Source organism: Cygnus olor, chromosome 6, assembly GCF_009769625.2.
Source record: "Cygnus olor isolate bCygOlo1 chromosome 6, bCygOlo1.pri.v2, whole genome shotgun sequence".
In the NCBI taxonomy this organism is placed as follows: domain Eukaryota; kingdom Metazoa; phylum Chordata; class Aves; order Anseriformes; family Anatidae; genus Cygnus; species Cygnus olor.
In genome coordinates, this window is record NC_049174.1 from 19,294,201 (window position 1) to 19,317,272 (window position 23,072).

At 35.4% G+C, this 23,072-nt stretch overlaps 1 protein-coding gene across 4 annotated transcripts; it reads right to left on the reverse strand.

Moving 5' to 3' along the window:
- Positions 1-23,047, reverse strand: DCAF17 (DDB1 and CUL4 associated factor 17). Of its 4 annotated transcripts, XM_040562105.1 has the most exons (15): positions 22,737-22,868; positions 22,032-22,098; positions 21,474-21,577; positions 19,990-20,080; positions 18,166-18,305; positions 17,019-17,097; positions 16,770-16,859; positions 14,559-14,666; positions 13,927-14,032; positions 10,260-10,402; positions 8,810-8,919; positions 8,307-8,397; positions 6,667-6,750; positions 5,405-5,560; positions 3,985-4,613 (listed from the first exon to the last, which is right to left on the reverse strand). In XM_040562105.1, the coding sequence occupies exons 2-15, from the start codon at positions 22,062-22,064 to the stop codon at positions 4,425-4,427; spliced, it is 1,524 nt and encodes a 507-aa protein (XP_040418039.1). In that variant the 5' UTR covers positions 22,065-22,098; positions 22,737-22,868; the 3' UTR covers positions 3,985-4,424. The 4 variants fall into 4 exon arrangements, with proteins under 4 accessions (XP_040418040.1, XP_040418039.1, XP_040418037.1 ...); XM_040562106.1 differs by lacking the exons at positions 3,985-4,613; positions 22,032-22,098 and adding an exon at positions 1-580 and having other exon boundaries at positions 22,737-23,029; XM_040562103.1 differs by lacking the exon at positions 22,032-22,098 and having other exon boundaries at positions 22,737-23,047.
- Positions 23,048-23,072: the final 25 nt, after the last annotated feature.

Below are 23,072 nucleotides of genomic sequence, written 5' to 3' on the forward strand. Positions count from 1 at the left end.
ACAGATATACCACATGACTTTTATTAGCAAGACATCGATAAACATATATTAGATCAATTCACACACCTTCAAAAAAAAAAAAGCCTTTTAAAGATACTGTACCTCTGACAGTGGCAATACTTGACAGTTGTAAAGAAAAGAACTCAGTCACTGCCCTATAAGTTTTTTTTGTGGCTCAGCCTTAGGAAGTCACATTTTGACTATTTCCTGTTTTTGCTCATATCATTTAGGTTTTATACATACTGGCAGCAGAAGAAAGTAGGAATCAAACAACCTTAAGGGAAATCCCAAATGAATTCACAAGTCCATGACTTTTTTAGTTACTGAATGCCCAGAGACTTTGCTTTAATTAGCTAACATCAGTCCCTCACAACTGGTCTTTAAGAAAATACCCAGTCTCTCTACATATCACTCTATACAGGTGGTATATCCTTCTACCAGATATTCCTAATAGCAACCTCTGTCAGAACTGGGAAGCAAATTAATTTGTTCATAAGCTTTTCCATCATGTGCGATAGCTCTCACAGTTCCAGAAGGAAAAAAAGTTTCTTGCTGGTGAGTTTTCAGTGGTCTTCAGTTACTGTTAAGTAATAAGAAGGTATTTTTCTCAATAACAAGAGGAAAATAAAAGGCAAAATGAGAATAAAATGAGCAAGAATCTATGCTGTTAAAATAACAGGACATATCCAGAAGAGAAGAAAAAGAAACATAGAAAATGCAGAAAGCGTCTGTGATTCCCTGATTGGGAATGTTGGCAAGAATGGCTTAAGATCCTGTCAATTTTATGTTTATACATTTATGTTTATACAAATCTACATTTGAGAATCTCTACTTATGTTAACAGTTCATATGCATATGTTTACCTTTTTTGTATACATATGTATTTTTTTTTCTTGTGCATCTACTGCTAGTGAAAATAATGGAAGTGTGAGCTTTTCAGCTTCAATCTTTTAAAGTACGTACTTGGTCCAGTTACCTTTGACTGTATTTGATCTAATTACTTGAGGCCCTATCTACAGACTCTGGAAGCCACTGCATGAGTCATAAGCACTCACTGAAAAACGAGGTAAGTAAGGGAACTCAGAATTTCATACGAATAGTTCTTTAGTCCAATTTTTTTTGTAAATCAAAAAACTATCAGTAAATGGATTTCCTGATAATAAAGGAGTTAACTACTGCCTGCGAAGGGTATATTTTTTAAAATTTATTTTATCTTAATTTCTGAATTTATAGATTGGAAACAAAATATATTGAAGAATTTATTCCTATTGTTTTTTGTTTTTGTTTTCAGAACAATTTTGTTTCTGTTTTCTCGTACTAATGTCATGCTTTGGTGCTTGCAGAGATAATAATGTTGGGCAAAAATATTTTTTTATCTCTGTAATGGAAAACAAAATAGCATCCTCAGAATTTCTCAACTTTACAAATATTGTCACTCTTAAACGTACTGAATTATTCAGATTGTGTAACAGATTTCTAAGTAACCTAGTTTACATTAGAAAAAAGAGAAAAGTTCTCTACATTCCTCATACATGGACATGAAAGCATAGGTCTACAGGTCAGATCTAATGCCTTTATTCCGATTTTGTATCAATTTGACACAACATAGTAGTACAGCTCTGCCAGCAGCAACGATTAAAAATGCTTAGGTGTCTTACATATAAAATCTCCTGGCAAAGAAAAGTAAATCTCCTGGCAAAGAAAAGTACTACCTTTTTCTGGTGGATTGATTTTGTTTCAGGCTTTAATTTGAAATAAAAAGTTGATTCAGGTGGGCTGCCAACAAGCATGCAGATACTTGTGTTTGGTTCAGATATAGGGTTATTCTTTGCAATATAAAAAACTATAGGTTTGTGGTCAGGATTTTCATCCCTTTTAAATAAAAGTTTATTTTTAGAATGTTCTGGGGCTTCGCATAGGTACAGAAGTCAACACTGCTGTTCACAACTTGAAAAGCACAACACATGAGCATTCACTGATTCAGATTCTCTGGTGTATCCCAGCCCATTTATAAGTAGGGCTGTGAGTATATTCATGAAAGTATTCAGGGCTAGTTGTTCCGGATTCTCAATTCTTAAATAACTTCGGTGTTTTAAATTAAACGGAAACATCTCTCCTGTTTCTGAATGAAAACATCTAGGTGCGACCTTCCATGATAGAACATATGCCATTATGTGTAGTTTAGCAACATACTGTGTATAGAGAGTGACTGTTTCTTACACAAAGCCCATAATCTTCTTCATCAAAGTCTAGGCTGACTTTTGTTCACTATAAATTGCTGCATTTTTCAATAGATGGACACCTACGTACAACTGTTGATTTAGCATGCTATCACAAGTCCACAGTAGCTTCAAAATAAGTCACTGGAAAGCATAGCAGAATCTTGAAAGCTTAAGCTGATCTTCATGAACAGAACATGAGCTACTTAATAAACAATCTCCTAATGAAGTGTAAATATCTTGCTCTGGGAATAACTGTTTTAACAATCCAAACAGAAATGATCATGAAATACTAATAAAATTAACTATGTCATGAAAATGTCAAAAATGTCACATGGTGGTAGTGGGGTTGGTATAGTCATTAACTGCAAAAGTCTCCCGTAAAATTCTCTGCTTTATCCAAATCTGGGAAAGTTTCCACTTCTACTGTCCCTTCTGAAATCTGTTTTTTCAGGATTGCATGACACTTTTGAAGGCTAGCAAAATGGTTACTGTGCCTTTCTTGAAATAAATCAGCTGTTAAATAGCCTCAGTGTTTCTGCTTCACCCCATCTACTTTGGCCCCAAACAGATGATTCACAACCATCTGGCAACTGTACTTTTCCTTACTAAGTATCTTTCATGTCTCATCAGCTTGTTTTCATTTAATAGCTCTTTATTAATAAAGATATCCAACTTGTCAACAGTACAGTAAAATTTCATCAGTTGTGTTACTAGCTATATAAAACAATTTGCATACGTCAAAAATAGTGATGAAGAGATGAGGAGTATCATGAAAAACAGCTCTATAGCATTCTTCTCCAAGTGGTCAACTTCTGGTCATTAGATTGCAGACTAAGGACAGAGGACAATGGGGAATACAGAGGCAGACTGTTGTGCTATGCCAAGAACACAGGTTGAAAACAATAGGAGAGAAAAATCTTTTCTCTTGTTTATGTACTAATGCACCTCTATTTTCCTTTACTGTTGGACTTCTGAGTATCTGAAAAAAGAAAGCAGTTGTCTTCTTTGTATTACTTCTATAATTAAGGAATTTTAATTATAGCTTTACTTTTCGGTTAGGCTATATTTTTTCTTGTCCATGGTAAAGTAGTTTAGATTTGTTATCACTGACTGACGAGACAGATTCCTAGTGAAAGAAATTTAGTTACAAATAAATAACCCACATGCACTTGGAACAGAAATTTCTGCCTAAGTGCTGGACCCTATAGATTCATATTAATTTTTGCCTTCTTATCTCCCTGATACTTACATAGTAGCATAATGGACATCTGCCTTTTCCTGGATATTAAGTGAAAACTTAATGAAGGTAGCGTGCAAGTAGAGTGTTGCTGCTGCTGCTGCTCTTTATTTCTACTGTTGTTTATTACCATCTTAAATCTCCCAGAGGACATCTTTGACTTGTATTTGGTCACTTTGCCTTTAGTCATTTGCATGGTCATACTTTGTGACCACGAAATCTACAGCTTGGGGGTTGCTTGTTTTTTGTTTATTTGTATTTTTAATGAGTATATAACATGGAACTCTCATGTATCAGACATGCTGCACACATGGTAGCTTTGGCTCAGACTGAACAATTCCTGAACCTAAATATGGGGAAACACAGAAAAGTGTCTTTTTTTTTTAAATATATACATATAAAATAATAACATATATATATACAAAAGGCAGTAAACATGCGTCATTTATTCATATTTCTTTAAACCAAAACAAAGACAACCAGCAAACTCAAGTGGTTTTATGTGAGACAAAACCAACAGAAGGATTTTGTTTAAGTGTTTTAATGGTGACTGCCATTTTCATACTACATATAAAATTTATCCTCTCCAGTTTTACATACTTTGTTTAATTAACATTCTATATTAAAGTTGCATAGGTAAAACTACGTAAGACAGAACACAGCAGATGGTAGACGATCAATAAGTCTACATCTTTCTCCTTGACATCCAGTATTTCAATGCAGTTGCCGAAGAGAAGCAAGAAATGCTATAGCCAGCATTAATGATGAACTCGTAAACACATGAAAAGCCACTAGGGACTACAAACAAGTGGACAATGTCAGAGAGAAAAAAAGAAATAAAAAATAAAACAAAATAAAAAGTACAAAATGTTAAAATTAAACACTGAAGGAAAAAGAGTAGCTGACTAATTCATATGTATGAAGTCCTTAAACAACATCCAAATTGAAGTTGCTGTATTTATGTCTTAAATATATTCAAAAATTCTCCCTCCTTTTTTACAAAACACTCTTTCTGGTTTTTCATGGCGTGAGCATTCATCTTCTTTTGCAGTATCACAGACCATTTGGTAAACGTAACAGCTGAACCTCCTGTTAGGCTTCTGTTCTATGTGTAACACAATGTCTCTATCAAAGTAAACTTCGTGACTGTAAGTCTGAAATGAGAAAAATAATTCTGACTTCAGTCTCCATTTCCACAGCTTACTAAGAGTACTGTGCCTGTGCCATTTTCCACGTGTGCGTGTTATCTCCCTGATCAGACAGGAAATTTGTTTTGGGGCACACAGTCTGCCCTTCCAGAAAAGGGACAGAATTTTAAAACTTACAGAGGTTTTCTACATGCCTATTTTAGGAATCTAAGCACAAGCTAAAGCAGTGTAGTTAAGTTAGGATCCTTGGTTGCCTATACGCACTATGATAAAAGAGGCACCAAAGGTTCTGAATAATTCAGACCATCTAAGTTAGTATCTAAACTTGGACTATATGAACTGCCCATTGCATCTCTCCAAATACACATACAGTAGGGTCCATTCTTAATTCTATGTATGAGTAGTTCTAGTTAAGTTAATGAGACTATTTACAAGCTGTAAAGTTAAACTTATGTAACTAGCCAGAGAATGAGTATTCAAGTTGATAAATACTTCAGAAGGACTTAAAGAAAAATAGAACAAACAAAACCAAAACACAACCAACCAGCAAATATTGATTTCAAATCATGAAGATTTTCAGATAAATGAACTACTTTCTGATGCAATACTTATGTTTCTAGAGTCACGACTACTATTTTGTGCAAACCTCATCCATAACAACTGGCAACACAATTTATACATCTATTTCAAATCCGGACAAAAAATTAATGCAAAACGATAGATAAACAGATATGGGAAACGTTAGTGTAAATAAACAAACAAAAAACACAAACAAGCAAAAAAGGAATTCTCCTCACCACATCCCAGGATTCCAGTAATGGAATACTCTTAAGTAGAATCCCCTGCTCATTACAGTGTAAGTCAAGGTGAGCTCTTCCATCAGCTCCTATTTGAGTAACTGCCACAGTGGATAACAAATCCAATTCATCTTCATAGTCCACAATTTTGAATGTCTTAGGAAAAAAAGAAAACCAAGTTTATATATGAAACATAATTTCACATTCCCTTCTTCCTAAATTGTACAGCTATTTCTTTCAGGTGAAAGAAGATTTGTAAAAATTCTAATTCTTAAGTCTTTTGGCATCATAAGGAAAACTTTGCCAGCCTGATCCACAACAGACATCTTTCCCAGCACAAGGTGTCTAACGTATTTTAGCAAAACTCCTTAAGACTGGAAGAGAAGAAAGTGATGTTCTGAACACTCTTAATGCACAAATTGATGCATTTTATATATAAAGTACAGGAAATAGAAAAAATACAGTGTGCAGACTAATTTTTATTAGGTTGAAAGAGGTGAATAGAAATGAACTACAGACCTGGAGGACTGACTGTATTTTTACGACAGTTAAATCTTTTTCCTCAGAAAAAAAGAACAGAAATAACTGCCAGAAACTGATGAATTTTAACCATTGTGCTTATTCTAGCTCTAGATAGAAAGCTACAAAATATTCTTCATAGCCTCTTGAAGAGGCCGTGTGTGTGAAAACTCAACACACAGCATGTGGTGTTTTCACTCTCAAGAAGCAGTTGCTTAAGGGAAGTGTTGAATACCTTCTCCTGCAATCGAATCAAAGTAGCTGGTAGAGAAAATATAGTTTAGGTATTTAGATTATATTGACTTGGTTCCTCTAGTCTTTTATTTAAAGCAGGGAAAAAATATGCTTCTTCCAGTTCATAAAATACTTCGGAATAAATGCTTAAAGGAAGTGTTTGAATAGAAAGAAGAGTAATGGTTCATCACATTAACATTTAATTTCTGTGCTACTGTAGTCACATGGAGTTATGACGGTGTCATGGGGCATTAGCTCAGTTCTTAAAAGAAACAGACTATCCAAAGAACAAACACCAACCATAGAGAAAACAAGTGGGAGGCAGAGGGTGGAGTGAGATACTTTGAAGTTAAGACAAAGAGACAAAGACAGCCACAGAACATGGATAAAGAACTCAAAGATTAATACAACTAATGGTTACAGGCACTGCACCTGTAACAGGAATGACTTCTGTCTAGCTAAACTTCTTAAATAATCCATGACTTGTTTTTATTCAGTACATCAGTTACCTCTTGTTCTGGGTCATCATCCAGCAAGTTATAACGCTTTTTCACCACTCGACCAGAAGCTGTTACAGTAACAGAGCTGTTCACCTTTGGAGAAAAAGAAAATAATGGCTCAGGACTTCAGAGCATTATAGTTTCTTCATATCTATTTGACAACGTGTCTATTTCACATCTTTTGCTTTCTGACTTCGCTTTAAACTCTGGGATCTTGTTTTACGCATTAGCAACACATGGCCCTATTGCCGCCACCTCTTTTTTGTGAGGGCTCATGAACTTGGTGGCTTTTGGTGAGACACTACTGATCTTACTCATATTCACAGGTTCTCAGTCCTATAGAGGTGACAAAGTTTCTTAGTTACTGCGTTTTTAGAACAACAGAAGCAACTGGAGCTAAAAGGCTGGAATGAGAATTAAGACAGCTAAATCACCACCAATTTGCTTCTTAAACTTAATTCCAGAAGATGGGGAAAGTAGCATCTTAAACCACCACAAGCTGCTTCCATTGGGCATCATTAATGCCAGAAATATTCAAAACTGGGGTTATCAGTGTCTTAATAGAGGTCAAAAGTAAAAGGTCCAGCACAGACAGGATTAAAAACTCTAATTTCTTAGCTTTTATTTCAACAAAAACTTTTCTAAACAAATTCTAAAAAAATAAAAAAATAAAAAAAGGCAAGCCATTACAAGATAAAGCTTATCCCTTCTGAACTTAATAGAAGAACTACTCCTGAGTTAGTACAGATTTTTAATACACAAACTTTTCTTCTAAGAAAGCTTCAAAATTAATATCACTGACTCTCAGGGACTTTACAGTACTCATAAACTATATAGAAAAGCCTTCCTTTTATATAACAGATAACTTTGTATGCTGAAGCAAAATGAAAGTTCCAGGCTTTACTAAAAATGTTCTTCATAAGCGTGCTCTTTGAGCTTTTTGACATTTGTGATAGAAAAATCACAAGAACAATCTAAAAGATGTCATGAAACAATTGAGGTGATTTAACAGCTCATTTCTATCAAAGGTTCAGATCATCCCCTTGCCACTTGGTTCTACGTTTCTGCACTCTTCTGACCAACTGATGCTTTTTTTTTTTTGGTCCCTGAATTATCTTCTACTATTTTGCAGCACTGAAATGCTTCACTGGGGGTTATATGAATGCCAAATCTGTCACAAGGGAGTGACAGGCATGCATAGCCAGACTTTTTGAAGCAATGTACTGTCTCTATTTTTATAAAGACTTACCCCTAAGTTACAAGACTTGAAACATTTCTAGCATTTGTATGATCAAGTTACCAGACCAGAGATGCACAAAATTATCCTTCGTAACACCTTCATTTGAAGGATATCTGTCACCATTTTGTATGTTTTACATCAGTGATACAGTTATACTACACATCATAAAGAATGCTGAGAACTTAAGAAGAGACTTGAGGATTCAAAAAACTATCCAGAAAATGTAATTTGTTTTCAAAATTTCTTTCCTACAGCTTAATAAAAGTCCAGTGAAGATGAGGAACATCCTTCAAAAAGTTTTGAATTATGCCCATAAAACATAGCAATTACTAATATACATAAAAACCCCATGTATTGCTCAAAATCATGCACCATGATTTCAGACATCAGAAATTCCTGTTAAACTCACACAGTTTTCTTCTCTGTTGGCCACAATTATAAAGTCTTCTGAAATTTCTGTTTGGTCTGTATTACTTTCAACTTCCTTAAGCTTCAAGACTCTATAAAAGAAAGAGAAATCACAAAATGAGTCATGCATTCAAATTCACCTGCAACAAACATTCTATATTTATCATTAATAAAAAATACAGGTATATTTAAAACCAACAAATAACTGAAATTGAAATAAGCTATTTTTGTAATTTACAGGTATCAGTGAAATTTTTAACACAGTGGTCCTAGATTTTTTTTTCATATCGTAATCTAGTGTTGACTGCCAAAGCCCATACTCATCATGTAGAAATCTGCAGGTGTTTCTACCAGGACTCCCGATTCTGACAAATTCATCATTTTTCTACTTTCTAGGAGCTGATGACAGTGCTTTGGCCCACAAATCATCAAACTACTGAATTTATGCAATTACGCAACTTTTCACCTAATTAAAGTAAAATTTGAAGAAAAAAAGGGTCATACTTTATCAAATTTGGTCCCACATGGATTATTCTGCCTGACATATCTGGATGGAAATATATCCAATCAGGTTCAAGTGAACAGCATTTCATATCCTGTATGCCATTTTTTGCCTGAAGAAGGAAGGGAAAGTTTAGAATATTATTATACTTAAAGTCTCACAGATCTAATTTAGAGAGGAAATACTCAGCTCCTCTCCATGCTCCTCTGAAGATTTATAAATATTGCTGACAAACAAGATCAGAAAGGATGGCAGTGGACATCAATAATAATAATAATAATAAAAGACTCAGACAGTTCTAATTCTCATGGATATTCCATGGAACAGTTTCAACACTTTTTAAATATGCAATGAGCAATGGACTTGTACCATGATTATACGTGGTCCTACCTCTCCTAAAACTATACAATATTAAGATTTACCCGACATTCTGCAAACACTCAAACAATTCTAGCAATTTGAGTTGTGTCAAGACATGAGAAAAGCATTAGTACAAACTTGGACTTGTGCATCACACCTCAGACTCAGCCTCTTTTGTGCAAGTATTTATGGAATGTGTAAGCCTAGGATAGCTTGTGATTTCAGCAGCAAAATTGTCAAAATTGTGGGATTTCAAATCATGAACTCACATAGAAAACAAACAAACAAAAAAAAAAAACACAAAAAACAGGTGAGAAAGGATTGCCTAAGTCCCTTTCAATCAAAATTAATCTTCAGCTATAGTTGTGAAAGATGTTTTGAAGATAAAAAGAGATAGGAGAGGGATCACTGATTCAACCAGGCTTGTAAAAGAAATGAGGACATTCACAGATGAGAAGTTTTTTAGTGAAGAATCGTGAACTAAGAGGTCAGAAGCTGCTGATACTACAGAAGTATCTTCAGGTCAAAAGGAGATCCAAAATAAAGCCTGAGATGGTGATATCACGCAAAAGAATATATGACGAACAGCACATTAAATAAATAAATAGGCATGCTGGATTAAGCTGAGTAATAAAGTCTTTCCAAAGAGAGAGAGAGAGAGAGAGAGAGAAGGTACAAATCAAGAATAAACCATAAACATTATGAAAACTTACTCTGCAGTTTCTTGAAACTTAAAATGTTTCTTTTGTCAAGCCACTTGGTAGGCTGAACGGTCAAAAATGCATTAAGATGTTACCATGCAAGGAATCAGGTATGAGATTATGCTAGAGCCTATAAGGAGGGGAATACAGCACTACATAGCACTGGCAGTGCTATGATTGTATTGGAATTAAGGAAATCACAGAAGCAACACTAATTCAGGAGAAAACATGACTTCACTGGATAGCAGATACAACAATGTGGGGTGATCCCTGTGACAGTGCCACGCTGGAAAAGAAGGACCTTATTACTTCAAGCACTACTCAGAAGGAGAGGTGAGGACAAACATGGTAACACATTCATTCTAGAGAAGCTGCTACCTTAATATATTACCAAAGCATTGTCTTTCAGAGAACAAATATAGAAGACTCCTTTGTGTTTTTTCTTGTTAGGTGTGATGATATAATGCCAAGGGTAACCTCCAATTTGAAATGCATTCTCCAGAGAAGATGCTTCAAATAGCAAAGGTGGGGTATCTGCAAATATTGGGTAACGTTAAGACCATCAGTAGCAGAACAATCATCATTCTATTGATGCTTACAATTCTAAATTACAACAAAGTTATTAATCTTCAGCACTTTTGAAGACCAGTGGAAATACATTGGCTGTTATAATTTTTCTAGCACTAGCTACACTTCCTCACCTAGCATCCAGGCATACATTTGCAATTCCCTGTGGAAAGTTACTGAGTTCTCAGATCTTCATGCCGAACTGCTCTTCTGATATCTTTGACTTACTTCACTCCAAATGAGCTGCATAAGCAAAGACTCAGCAAACACTTAAAATTAATTCATCTCATCTGAATGAGAGTGGACTTCAGAACAGATCAAATTACATATCGAAAGGGTCACTATTCTCTTGAGAAAAATAGTGCTTAACACTATTGGATATTTGGATACCTGAATCCAAATATTCCTTATCCTTTTATGTAATCCAACAAAATAATGTGGACCGCAATTAAATCAATCTGTAGCTGAGTTCATAAACAAAATTAAAGAATTCTTGTAATTGATGGCAAAAGGAACATAGTTCTCCCTTCAGTTCAGTTGGGATAAATTACAGAGATACAATATGCCATTCCTACAGGTCTTCTGTGTACTAAGTGAGAGAAGCATCTTGAAAAGAAATGTACTCTGCACAGAGTTTTATAACTTTTATCAAATAGCTAAGTAAAAGCAATTTCTACAGCTGCTATGACTGCATCAATTTTAAACTGAAAAAAAACCAAAACATCTCTCTTCAACAGAACAGAGAAGTGCTGAAAAAAAAGGGGAGGGGAGGAAGGACAAAGTGTGGAGAAAATCTGTAATTAGTATGGACATTTAAACAGGCAGAACATAAATACCCAAGCTGAATTACTATGAGAACAAGGACTTTGGGGACTTTTTGTCCCAAAGGTCTCACCCAAATTTTGACTTGTCCTTGCCCTGCTTAGTCCAGCTAATTAACCAGACCCTGACAGTGCCAAGATTTTACATGACATCAGAAATTAGGTTTATGTAGTGCTTCCTTCTTTTTCTTTCATCCGTATTTCAAAGAACTTAGCCCTTCAGATTGAAAGGAATCACTTTACTGTCCATGGAAAGGAAGTCTTTCCTGAGCTGGAGAGTCATTGTCTTCTAGTTGTCTTTTGGACTATAGGAAATGGAAAACTCTGTGTGAGATACAAAAAAGTACATAGTTTATGAAAACTGAAGCAGCTGCAGAAAACGTGGAGAATGTTGAGAATGGAAGCATATGCATTTATTAATATCTGTCAGACAATGAAAAACAGGCCAAGAAAACTTGTTAACATTTTACCCCATAGACTTACTATATATATTCTTTATTTAAAATAAAAAGGTCCCTCAAAAATTCTGGTGGATAGACTAAATGATAGATTTAAATGTTTTTCAGTAATACAGTAATCCTAAGCAGTATAGGCTGTTCATAAGATATGCCCTTCTTTTTATGCTCATTTGGCAAAACACTACAAGGTCATAATCACCTAAACCACGGCAATAGCATGACTCTGCTGACTCAGCTCCCTCTTTCCTGTTATGTGTCACTTGTTCTTGTTGCTCAACATTTCCTATTCTCATTGTTCCTGACTCCTTTCCCTAGCATTACAAGTTTTCAGGCTCCACTTGAGCCTCTTTGTTCGTTTCCTTAGAACTCTCCAGTCTCATCTAAGCATTAGCCACAAAGTTGTTCCTGGCAGCATTAACATGTATTTGTTCTAATATGTTGTGGAAAAAAAAAAAGCAGAATATCTTCTGTTTTTTATTTAAATTACTGAATCATAAAATAATAAATCAAGCTATAATTTAAGTTCTGGACACTCAGAAAGTGATACGATGAAGATTTATAGCTACGTTTTCCATTCCTTCCACTGTGACCAAAATCAATTTTCTTACCAGTCAATAGCTGTAAAGGTTGTGGTAGGTACATAGTAACCTATGTGTTTTGATCTCTCTGTACTTCCTCTTGGGTACCTAATGCACCATAAAAATAGCACCATATTAATTGCCATCCCTTCTGGCAATTTCTGTAGGGAAGCTAGGACTAAATAAGCAGGAAAATTATGAACAGTTAAATTACAGTAAATACAAGTTTAAACTCTGAAACTGTTAAAATCTCACTCACTGGAGCATTACATTACACTGAAGAGTCAGCCAGCCATCTCATTCTCAAAAAAAAAAAAAAGCTCAAAAACCACAGGAATGCAACTATCTGCAAGCAGCAGCCATGGTAAATGTTTGTCCTAAGTTCAAAACTTCCTAACCACAAATTCTTGAATGCGATTCAAGATCAAAAATATTTTCCCCAATACATTGGTTTTAAATATCAAAACTAAAAACTATAATGATCTGTAAGACATGAGAACATATCTAGTAAAGGCTTCCTTTTAAAGCTCCCACAGCATGTTTTCCATAGGGCCATTAAATTGTGGTTTAGCAGAGGAAAATGAGGAGAAATTTCTTTTTGCAGAACCTGAGACATCAACTATAGCAACCTATCACACTCTGTTTTGATAAAACATTGCATTATAACTGAAAGCTGTAACTAAGTCTGCATTTTATCTTTGTCTATATTTACTCAAGTTTATGTAAATCTGTTTTGTATCCTATTACGTGATACTGTTTGTGAACATAAAGATCAAAAGCATTTTATGGGGACAGTTTCCTGTGAAAGCCATTTAATACAGAAACAGTCAAAAATTTAAGGAAAGAAAGCATGCATTATTTGATTTTGGTGAAACCTGCTTTTTCTTCCCCCTCTCAAGTGCCTCACTTGAGCTTTTGAAAGTGTATTTTCAAAGGAAAAAACATTTCACAGGAAGTCTCAGACTTCAGTCAATTATTAAGATTCGTAATATCAAATTCTAATCTCCAATGCACCAACAGAAGTGAATGTTTGGTTTCAAAGAAGTTAAAGTCATTACATTAAGCAGAACATTCATAAGTTAGTGATTTGAGGCATAAGAATTGTTTTTAAGAGATAATTTCTTCTCTCCTCGGGAATTAACTTTACTGAAACCGGCACATTTCCAACAATTAGAAAAATCAAAATGCAACTTGGACAAGTTATATCCTGTCTCACTGAATTCTGACTCTTCAAGTCAGATTAAACTTCCTTTGGCACCTTTTGCTTATGTACTATATACAGTTTTTGGGTGTTACTAACAGCTGTCCTAGCCCTTCCTCTTTCCCAGGAGCAGCTGTGTCTCAGAAATAAGGACGGCGGTTCCACTTTGTGTTGCTTATGAAGTTTTTCAAATATCTAGTTTCTGTACTAATTTTCTAGGCAAGTCACAGAATCATAAAATCATGGAACATTTTGCGTTGGGTCCTATTTAATTAATTCTTGTAATTACAAATAAAGCAAAGCACATTTTTGCTGTAACGAAAAACCAGAAGCATAGCAGCACAATCTAAGGACAGTAATTTTAATGTTCTTGCTGCTAAAAATAGTCATAAATAAACCATGTAAGCCAAGATAATACAAAGATCATAAATACCTGTTATTTTAATGTTACACGGAAGACCAAATGGATACTTTCCTACAACTCCCACTTGACCATTCCAGCTGAATTCACATCCCAAATCAAACGGCTGTTCCATGAACTAAAATAATGCAGAACAATTCAGTTTATTGATGCATATTTACTTGCTGTTTGATTTTAGTGCTCCATTACTGCTGCATTCCATATCTTGTTAGATGCTGCTTGAAGTCTTATTTTTGAATTAACATCTGATTTTTTATAGGAAGAAGACAAACATAAAAGTCTCATTGATGTTCAGTTTCAGATCAAACAATCTTCCATGCCCATCATTTTCTACCCTTAGCATTTGCTACTGTAACTACAGACCACGTATATAAAAAGCATCACACCCCGGTCTAGCATTTACAGAACTCCTCTCTACATGTGTTTAAATGCCTGTTTGACTCCGTTTCTCATGCTTTGCAGCCTGTGACTAGTGTGAGGAGAATTTTCTGATAGTGCATCCATTTGTATATTCAGATTGTAAATAGATTTAGGCAAGAACTCTATCCTTTGACACAATCCCCATGTACCTATGTGGCATTACATGAATGTTAATGATTTGTTGACACAACATAGCATGGATTGTATGAAAAATTTCACATTACCTGTTCAGTGATGGCCTGGAAGCTATAGAGCCTGACCAGACCCATGCTGTACATTATAATCAGGATTCCATTAGAAACATCAACATCTGTAACACTATTACCAAATATCTGGAAAAAGGAAAAGAAAAATATTCTATCAAAGAAGAGATAATTGAGAGAATGCAAAATGTTGAGATTACATACTTAATTATGCAATCAATTTCCTTTTTGACTCTGACCAAAACCTATGACCAGTGTTTTAGTTTAAGAAGGTTTCTGTAATTCATCTGTTCTGCTGAGTTTCTGTAATACTTTGCACTGCAATAACACCTGGAATTAGGTAAGTCATATTCTGCAAGCACATTTATTCTCTAATTAGTTCTCATTATGTCTTTGTATCATATTACCCAGTTATTACAAGAGATGAATAGATTTTATTACCTAGCATCCCACAGGAAGTCGATAGCAAAGCTAACAGTTCAATCTAAAAGAACTGATTTCGTATCTTCTGTTCTTTCTTCATCACCAGGGTAAAATACTAGTCTAATCATGGCTTTATGACTGTGTACAGCTGTACTAAAACTACACTATCCAGCTGTCACAGAATATAGGATCCTCTCTGAATTCAAATTAGACACATACATGAGAAGCTGATTACCCTTTTAATGATTATGAAGTATTCATTTGTGCTACTGCTTAGAACATCTCCACTAAAAAAAAACCAAAAAACTAGTTCTTAATATTTAATGAATAACAGCATGCAAAGTTGTTAATTTTTTTTTCATATTGAGATGTTTGGAAGACTAGAGTTCTCATTTCTTATTCAGAATCACTGTACAAAAAGCAATTAAACTAAAGTTAAAACAGGCTTAAACGTAATTCAAGAAAATATAACCAAAGCTGGAATACTCCTAATTCTTAACTGTATCAATGATCTAGTGATCAGTTTGTTCCTGAAAGGTAAATTCACCCCTTAGACCTTGTCCTTTCTCAGTCTTATGTTAATTTCTCAGTGCATTTGTTAGCTTAAGGTGCCATACCCAAACTTTAATAGTCTCCCAGTCCCAAACTCTCATTTCTATCTTTGAGACATTTCTACTCTGAAATTAGACTTTATTGTAGTGTACCATCTCAGCAAAGCTATTGCATTGGGTTCATTCTGCAGTCTTCAAGAGTAATCCTAATCCTAACTGTAACAAAACAGTTACATCCCACTGATCCGTATCGGGTTTGGCATTGCATTTGCTGGTTGCTTCCTCTTCTGGGTGTAGTCTCAAATTCCAAATTCTACCCCAGCCTTATTCCTAGTTGTAACAATTACTCCAATGATGAGCACAGCCCCAGTGGGATAAGTACTTCTTTTCTTACATTCTGCCTGCTATAACCATGACGAATCCAGCATGCATCCACCACTTAAACAGATTGAGAATACCCTTGATACTGGTAAGATTTGTATTTTCCAGTCCTAAATGCTAATTTTGAACAGAAATGTGCCCTTAAGCATTCATGGGCCTAAATGAAAAACTGTTGAACCCCCCTTCTTTCATTTGCCAGCTCATTCTCTTTTCACAGCCTCAACCCAACCCAGCACGAGCTAAACAGCTCTGGACTCTAAATAAGACCATAGCTTACAGAGCTTGAAGACAGACTCTGCATGTTCACACTGTTCCAATTTAAGTTGTATCTAGAACTCCCTTGACTTTAAATAGACATATTTTTTCAGCAGTGCACTAAAACTTATCATCTGGCTTGCAGTCGCCTAATGTATACACTTACTTACAGGTCACAAACCAACCTCAGAAAGCTTGTTTCCTCGATTCATAAATCAATACACATATTTATATTTTGCCACCCAGTATCAATGATAATTCAAGTTTGAAACATTTGTAACTGTATATAGAATTCATAGGCCATTACTAGGAACTGATCAGAAGCGTATCTATCTTTAAAGAGGTAAAAAGAACTCTACAAACACTCTACAGTTCTCTAATTCTTATAATTCCTCAAAGTGAATTCTGAAATCCTACACATCAAGAAGTAATGCAATAAATACGCATTTGCATTTTCTCTTCTGGAATTATTAATCTTACCTCAGCACAACCACCAGACACTAAAAGAACATTAGTGCTAATTAAAAAAATAGCGTCCAAAACATTAAGTAAGACTTCCGAAATCCTGGGACAATTGCCTATATCATGCCTCTCATACAACTACGGTGTAGACTGAACTTACCTTTTTGCTTATTTCTAGCATTCCAATAAATGAAAGAGGTATTACTTGGAATACAGCAAGATGGAATAGTACAGACTGTTGGATGCCTGCCTGGGAAGGAACAATATTGAATATAGTTGTTATACTTGAGGCATTTATTAGCAGTGGGACATCATCATCTTCTACCATAGTAACAAAGCGTAATGTCTCCCTATCTGTCCTTGTAAATTTCTTGATTTTGTAAAAATGAGAGTTTTTCAACAAACTTACCTGCCGTGATGCTGCAGGCAGCTTATTCTGAGCTGACTTTATAACCATTACCTCTTGAGGAGTATCCCAGCTGAGGTACCTATTTGTGACAAGGAAGGCCTATCTTAATCACTGTAAAATCCTTTAATAAAATTTAAATAATAACATTAAAATAATTTTCATGTAAAATATAATCTATTATAACTATGCAGATTTTGCAATAATGTAAAAGCCACAGAACTAGATACCAGGAATGGCTTATTCCATAACAGGATTGTGAGAAAACTTTTGAAAGTATGAACATTCACTGTCTTCCTTCTTTCCTTCCCTTCACAAATCACTGCTTTTTTATCCTTCAGTCTAAAGAAGACCATTACTTCTGAGAACTGAAAAAAAACATGCTCAGAAGCAGTAACTGCTCTGCTTTTAAAGAACAAAATGGATACCCTACAGAGAAGTTAAAAACTGCTTACTTTAACTTTTAAACATATTTTTCTTATGCTTTATAAAGTTTGTTTTATAGTTCTTAGAGGTCCTCTCCTGGTATGTGTCTATTGTAATATTAACGGCTATAAAATTGTCCGAGAAAAGTAAATAGTAGCCTGTTTTTTGTGGCTTTTGTGGAACTTGATACCAAATTTAAGACCATGATACTTTAGCTGCTGAAATTCTTCTAAAGAAAACAGAGTGCAGGAACAGTTCTCCAGGAAAACTGCTAGACAAATAGACCTGTAGTCAACCATAGGATATGTATGAGTGGGTACCTAAGGTTTTATGAGCTGTCTTTCACTCCAAAAACTCCCAAAACTATGATTCCTCTGATCTGCAGGGAGTGTTTCGAAGGTAGTATATTTCCGCCACGTTCAATGACCGGCAGCAATAAAGGATCTGGGAAAATAGGGTGAAGCTTGATGAGGAATTTGGGATTTCACCCTTTTTCTGCTCTATATTTGGTGCAAATTTCCTCCAATAAAAAAAATTACTTTTACATCCTTTGGCTAAATATTATAGATGTTGCCCTTCCCCACGCATATATTATCAATAAAACAATACTTTCTGAATGCGCAGAAATTGAACAGCTTAATATACTGCAAAATAAACATGATTCCCTTTCTCCAGTTTAGTGCTAATGGTGGTTAGTTACATAAACCCTTGCCAATGTTAATACCTGAATTTGCAGCCAGAGCCCGCAAGGTATATTTTTTCCAGTATTTCCCCACTGTCAGCAGAGAGACGCAGAAGCCAGTTCTGTGCTGTCAAGACTATAAGGGAAGATTTATAGTCTAATGGATTTGGAAGCATTTCCCCCTACATAACAAAAAGGTTATCAGAAAGAAGTTTGTACCAGGAATATACATAACATTTTAACATTGTAACAAGAAAACAAAAGTGTATACATACTCCTCAAAAACTAAAGGTGAAAAGCTTCCTCCTAATCAGATCCGGATCTCTGTGCTCATATCTGTGCTAAATTGCTGACTATTACATAACTAATCTATTGTCATATTTTTTGGAAGGTAGTTACTTTTTCTAGAAAACACATCGTTTAAGACTTCCTTTCCTTGCATAAGTGAAGTATAACTGCTAATTCATCTAACTGATACCAAACTTCATGAGAAAACTATTTAAGTATTGCAAAATAAATCATTGAACGGTAACTCAGCAGGAATTGAAAGGCAACTCAACAGGAACTGCTGAGGATGGTCCTCACAATGCTTATTTTTTGGCACCTCAAAAGTGGGGCTAATATTCCTAGTCTCTACGGACAGTGCACAAGTGAAAAAACCCTCAAGAAAGGGAAGTGTTCTCTATGGTCTAAGGAGACCAGCCTCTTCATCTATGTGCTCAAATTAGATTGTTAGAACTAAGTTATATCAGTACCATATGAGTAACCATAAGGACCTTTTCTTATGAAACAGTGAAATTATACGGCAACCATTAGTTGCTTCAGAAAAGCTAAGAACAACAAATCACCCCATGAAGACAAAGGATTGTAAGACTAACTGCTTGGCATCAAATGTGTCAAAATTTTGTAGATATGAAAAAAATTGTTTGTTTGAAGTCAAATGGAAAATCCGCCTGTAATAGCAATGAACAGAGTTTTCAACTTGAACTAAAAGATACTCAAATTGCACAATATTTCTGTACCATAGGCACTACAAAGAACAATACAGAAATCCTGTGGATTTTCTGTTTGCATTTTTCATTTATTTTTCCTCATATATTCCAGACTACATCCCAGCAGGGTGTTGTCAAAACTTTAATAGTTAAAAATTCCACTAAGTGAATCAGAAGATTCAAACCAAACAGAACAACCCATGACTGAAGAAATACTTTTCCTTCTTTTCTTTACACTACTCAATGGAAAATGCCTAAATGAATTGTCCAACTTTTCTTAAAATCGACCTTTGTTTGAGAGAAAACAGAATAAGCTTCAGTCTAAATACTGCAGCAAGACTGAACATCTATGTACAGATATCTATGAATGTAAGGGAAGAAAAGAGGGAAATTATGTAATCTATTAACTAGAAGCAGCAGAAAAGCTGCTCTGAAAAACAAACTCTTTTGTTTTTAAAGCAACAGAGTTGCTTTAATAGGTCATTAGTTTATCTGCCTTTTTTTTTTTTTAATGTTAACAGATCTGGTGAAAACAAACTCCCATCTATTGCCCTTGCTAACTCAAAAATAAATAATATATTAAAACAGAATTTATGTTGTAAGGAATTAGAATTGCATAAGCATAAAGGCAACAGCACTGTTTTTAAAATCTTCTACAGACGTTCATGAAGAAGCATTCAAATGCACTGTTGAGAAATTCAGAGAAGTACACCTCTAAACATTCTCTCAAAATAAATAAACATAAGTTAAACGATTCAACTCCACAAAAATGTTGACAATAATAGTTCACAGGAAAAGAATGCTCTAAATTTATTCCACTGAAAGATATTAATTTGTTTTTCCACAACAATGCTCTAATAAAAAGTAATCTTACCAGTGGGCATTCCAATAATAAAGCATCTTCTATTTTTTCTGACTTAGAACACTTCGGCTTTTGATAAAGTATTCTTGGCTCTTGGGCAATGCTGGAGGAAAATGATTGCTAATCATTAATCTATTTTATAAACTACTTTCTATCAACAAGTCATTTAATACACTTTTTCCACTTTTGCAAATCCTGTCTCTTTAGGCAAGTCAGAAATCTAAGTACCTTTTTTCCTTTGTAAATACTGCTCTCAAATTAAGCCTAATAATTAGGCTTAATATTAGGCTAATAATTAATCTCAAATTGCTCTCAAAATAAAGCCTAATAAACTATATTAGTGTAAAGTAATATCTAAAACCTAACCTTTCCTATTTTTTTAAGTTACAATTAATAGTAATGTTCTTACTTTAGAGATAGACATTATAAAGAAAGCATATTCCAGAAACTAAGGATTATCCTGGAACCTTCCCCTGAGGCACTTTCAGTGTTGCCTTTCATAGTATAAAGGCATGGCATCATGTACAAATATTTATAAAAAAAAACTACTACTAGCATAAAATCTTCAGAGGGTGCACAGTTTTCTCCTTAAGGAGAGGATGAAACAAAGACAAACCTTGAAAGGTGTTAGATAAGTTACCCCAGTACCGGAAAGAATGAGACAATGTATGAATGAAACATGGGCAAGATTTCTATCTCTACCATGAGCAAACGATAGATTAATTTAACTAACTCTTAGCGGTTTACACCGACAAAATAATTTGTCTTTTACGTATCATATTACACTGTCTCAATACTGTTCTGACCACAGCTTAGCAACACAGTTCTCCCAGTCCTGACTACTTCCCTCGCAAGTAGAAGGAGCAAGGACAAGGACTGGTGTAAGCAGGACTTTGCATCCTCTATCCTGCCCTGTGCCGAGCGGCTTCTGAGCTGTGCCTCTGCAGCAGTTCACGGAATAGGAGAGTAGTACATCAGAGCAGTGAACTGATCTGCAACATGCATTAAAAGCAGCAAGTACTCAGCACCTTGTACCTTTGTATGAACAATACTTTACTTCTTTAATGAAGAGTTTGTAGACATCGTACCAACCCTGTTACAAAGGCTGATTTTGTGATGCATTGACACATTCACACCAGCACACTGCTGGTTACTGGATCACAAAGAAGGGAATTACTGTTCATTTGTCTTTTTAGTGCAAAATCCTAAAATGCTGATCATCTGAAACCCCTAAAGTGTACTTGAAACCTAAAGTTACACAGCATAAAAGTTACACAAATGCTTTCCTTCACCAAAGCAGTTGTCACATTAATAGACAAAGGAATTTCAGTGTAATTTAACAAGGATTTACGTATCCAGTTATTTTTTCCTCATAAGTACGTTCCACTCAATTTACAAGGACTATTTGGATGAGCAAAGTTAGCTACATTTCTAAAAAACAGTGTCACAGTATTAAAACTATACGCTGGGGTAACTTTTAATTGTAAATTTATTACCTGCTAATACAGCACTGGTAGTTGTCTAAGTAAATTCTTCCTCTTTCGTAAGCAATAGGAGATGCAGAATGAGTCGTCCAAACATTCTTGAATGTAGTATTTTCCTGAAAGAGACAATGGTTGCAACAGTTTGTAACAAATTATACTTTGGGAAAATACTTGGTTCCCGCAGCTTAGTAACTTTATTTAAATGAACCTTTCCTGCTGAATACATAAAGGCTTCTTTTTTAAACCAAATCAAAAGATCTTTTAGGGAAGATTTTTCTCTTCTAAGAACTAAATTAAAACATCTTTTTATTAGCTTATGGACAGCATGTGCAATGAATATTTTGTCATTAACTTGTCTGCATTAAAACTGGCAATTTCAATGGAAAATTTTTCAATCAAGGATAAAATCCTCCACTGTGTAAGCATGCACACAAATATCTTTTGTATGTAATGAAATTTACTGAACTTGATTCCATTTTGCTCATGGTGAGTTGTGTGAAAGGTAGAAAAGACTGTTTATACAGTTATTTGCAAAAAGAACCTGAAATGGTAATGGGATAAACCACTCACACTGATAAAGCTACTTGCATGCATCACAGACATCAATAGCTCTGTATCACTAACAAAGGTTTCAGTCCTATAAAAAAAAAAAAAAAAAAAGGTTTTTGTGTAAATCAGAATCAGGTAGGCTCATTTTTATTTCAATAACCCTTGCACGCCCTTAGATCTAGTAGCGTAAGCGGCCACTTTACCTGACTTCTAATAAACGAATTTTCAGGTAGAAGAGAATCACCAGTTCACTTCCACACAATCACATTCGATGCATTTCTATCAGTTAACAAAATCAAATAAATCAAATTTAGTCTGTAAGTGGTTCAATTTCTATTTTTCTATAAGAAATTTCACTGACACTTCAGGGTTATGTTTACCTGAGGACCTCTGCCAATTATCTTATTTTGTTGTGAGAACTTCATTCAATTTTAACACTGATGCTCCCTAAAACATTGCAAGTTTAATATTAAGCCATGTTAGGGTAAGAAATAAGCGATATAAAATCTCATATAAGACTGTTTCTACGTAGTAGGAGTATTAGATATACAAGTGCTTCTCCCGTTTCTGTACGGCGCAGTATTGTGTATGTTTCTAGGTCTGAGTCTCATGAAATAAATTTAACCATTTCTCCCTCTCTTCAGCAAAATTCCAGCTTTTTTTTTTTCCCCAAAAACTTGTTAGCGTGACCCAGAGACTTGCGAGCCACCTGCGCGGCCCCGCTACCTGGCAGATCAGGCTCCTGAGCAGCCCCATGTTCTTCCTGAGGGCGACACCCGCATCCCTGGCGTAGAAGCCGTGGGCCCTGCGGTCCAGCAGGCGGCAGGCGTTGGGAGCCCGGGGGGCGGCCCTCCTACCGCCGGCAGGGCACATCCCGGCGCCGGGCAGCGCTCGGCTTTCTCCCGTGTCTGGGGCCTCCCGAACACGCCCGACGAGCCCCACGCTGCCCCTTGGGCCTTGCCCAGCGCAAGGGGACGCTGAGCAGGGTAAGGCCCACCACGGGGACGGTTTACCCGGCCCAACGCCGCCTGCCCCGCGGCCCGTCGGGTACTGTAGTTTTTT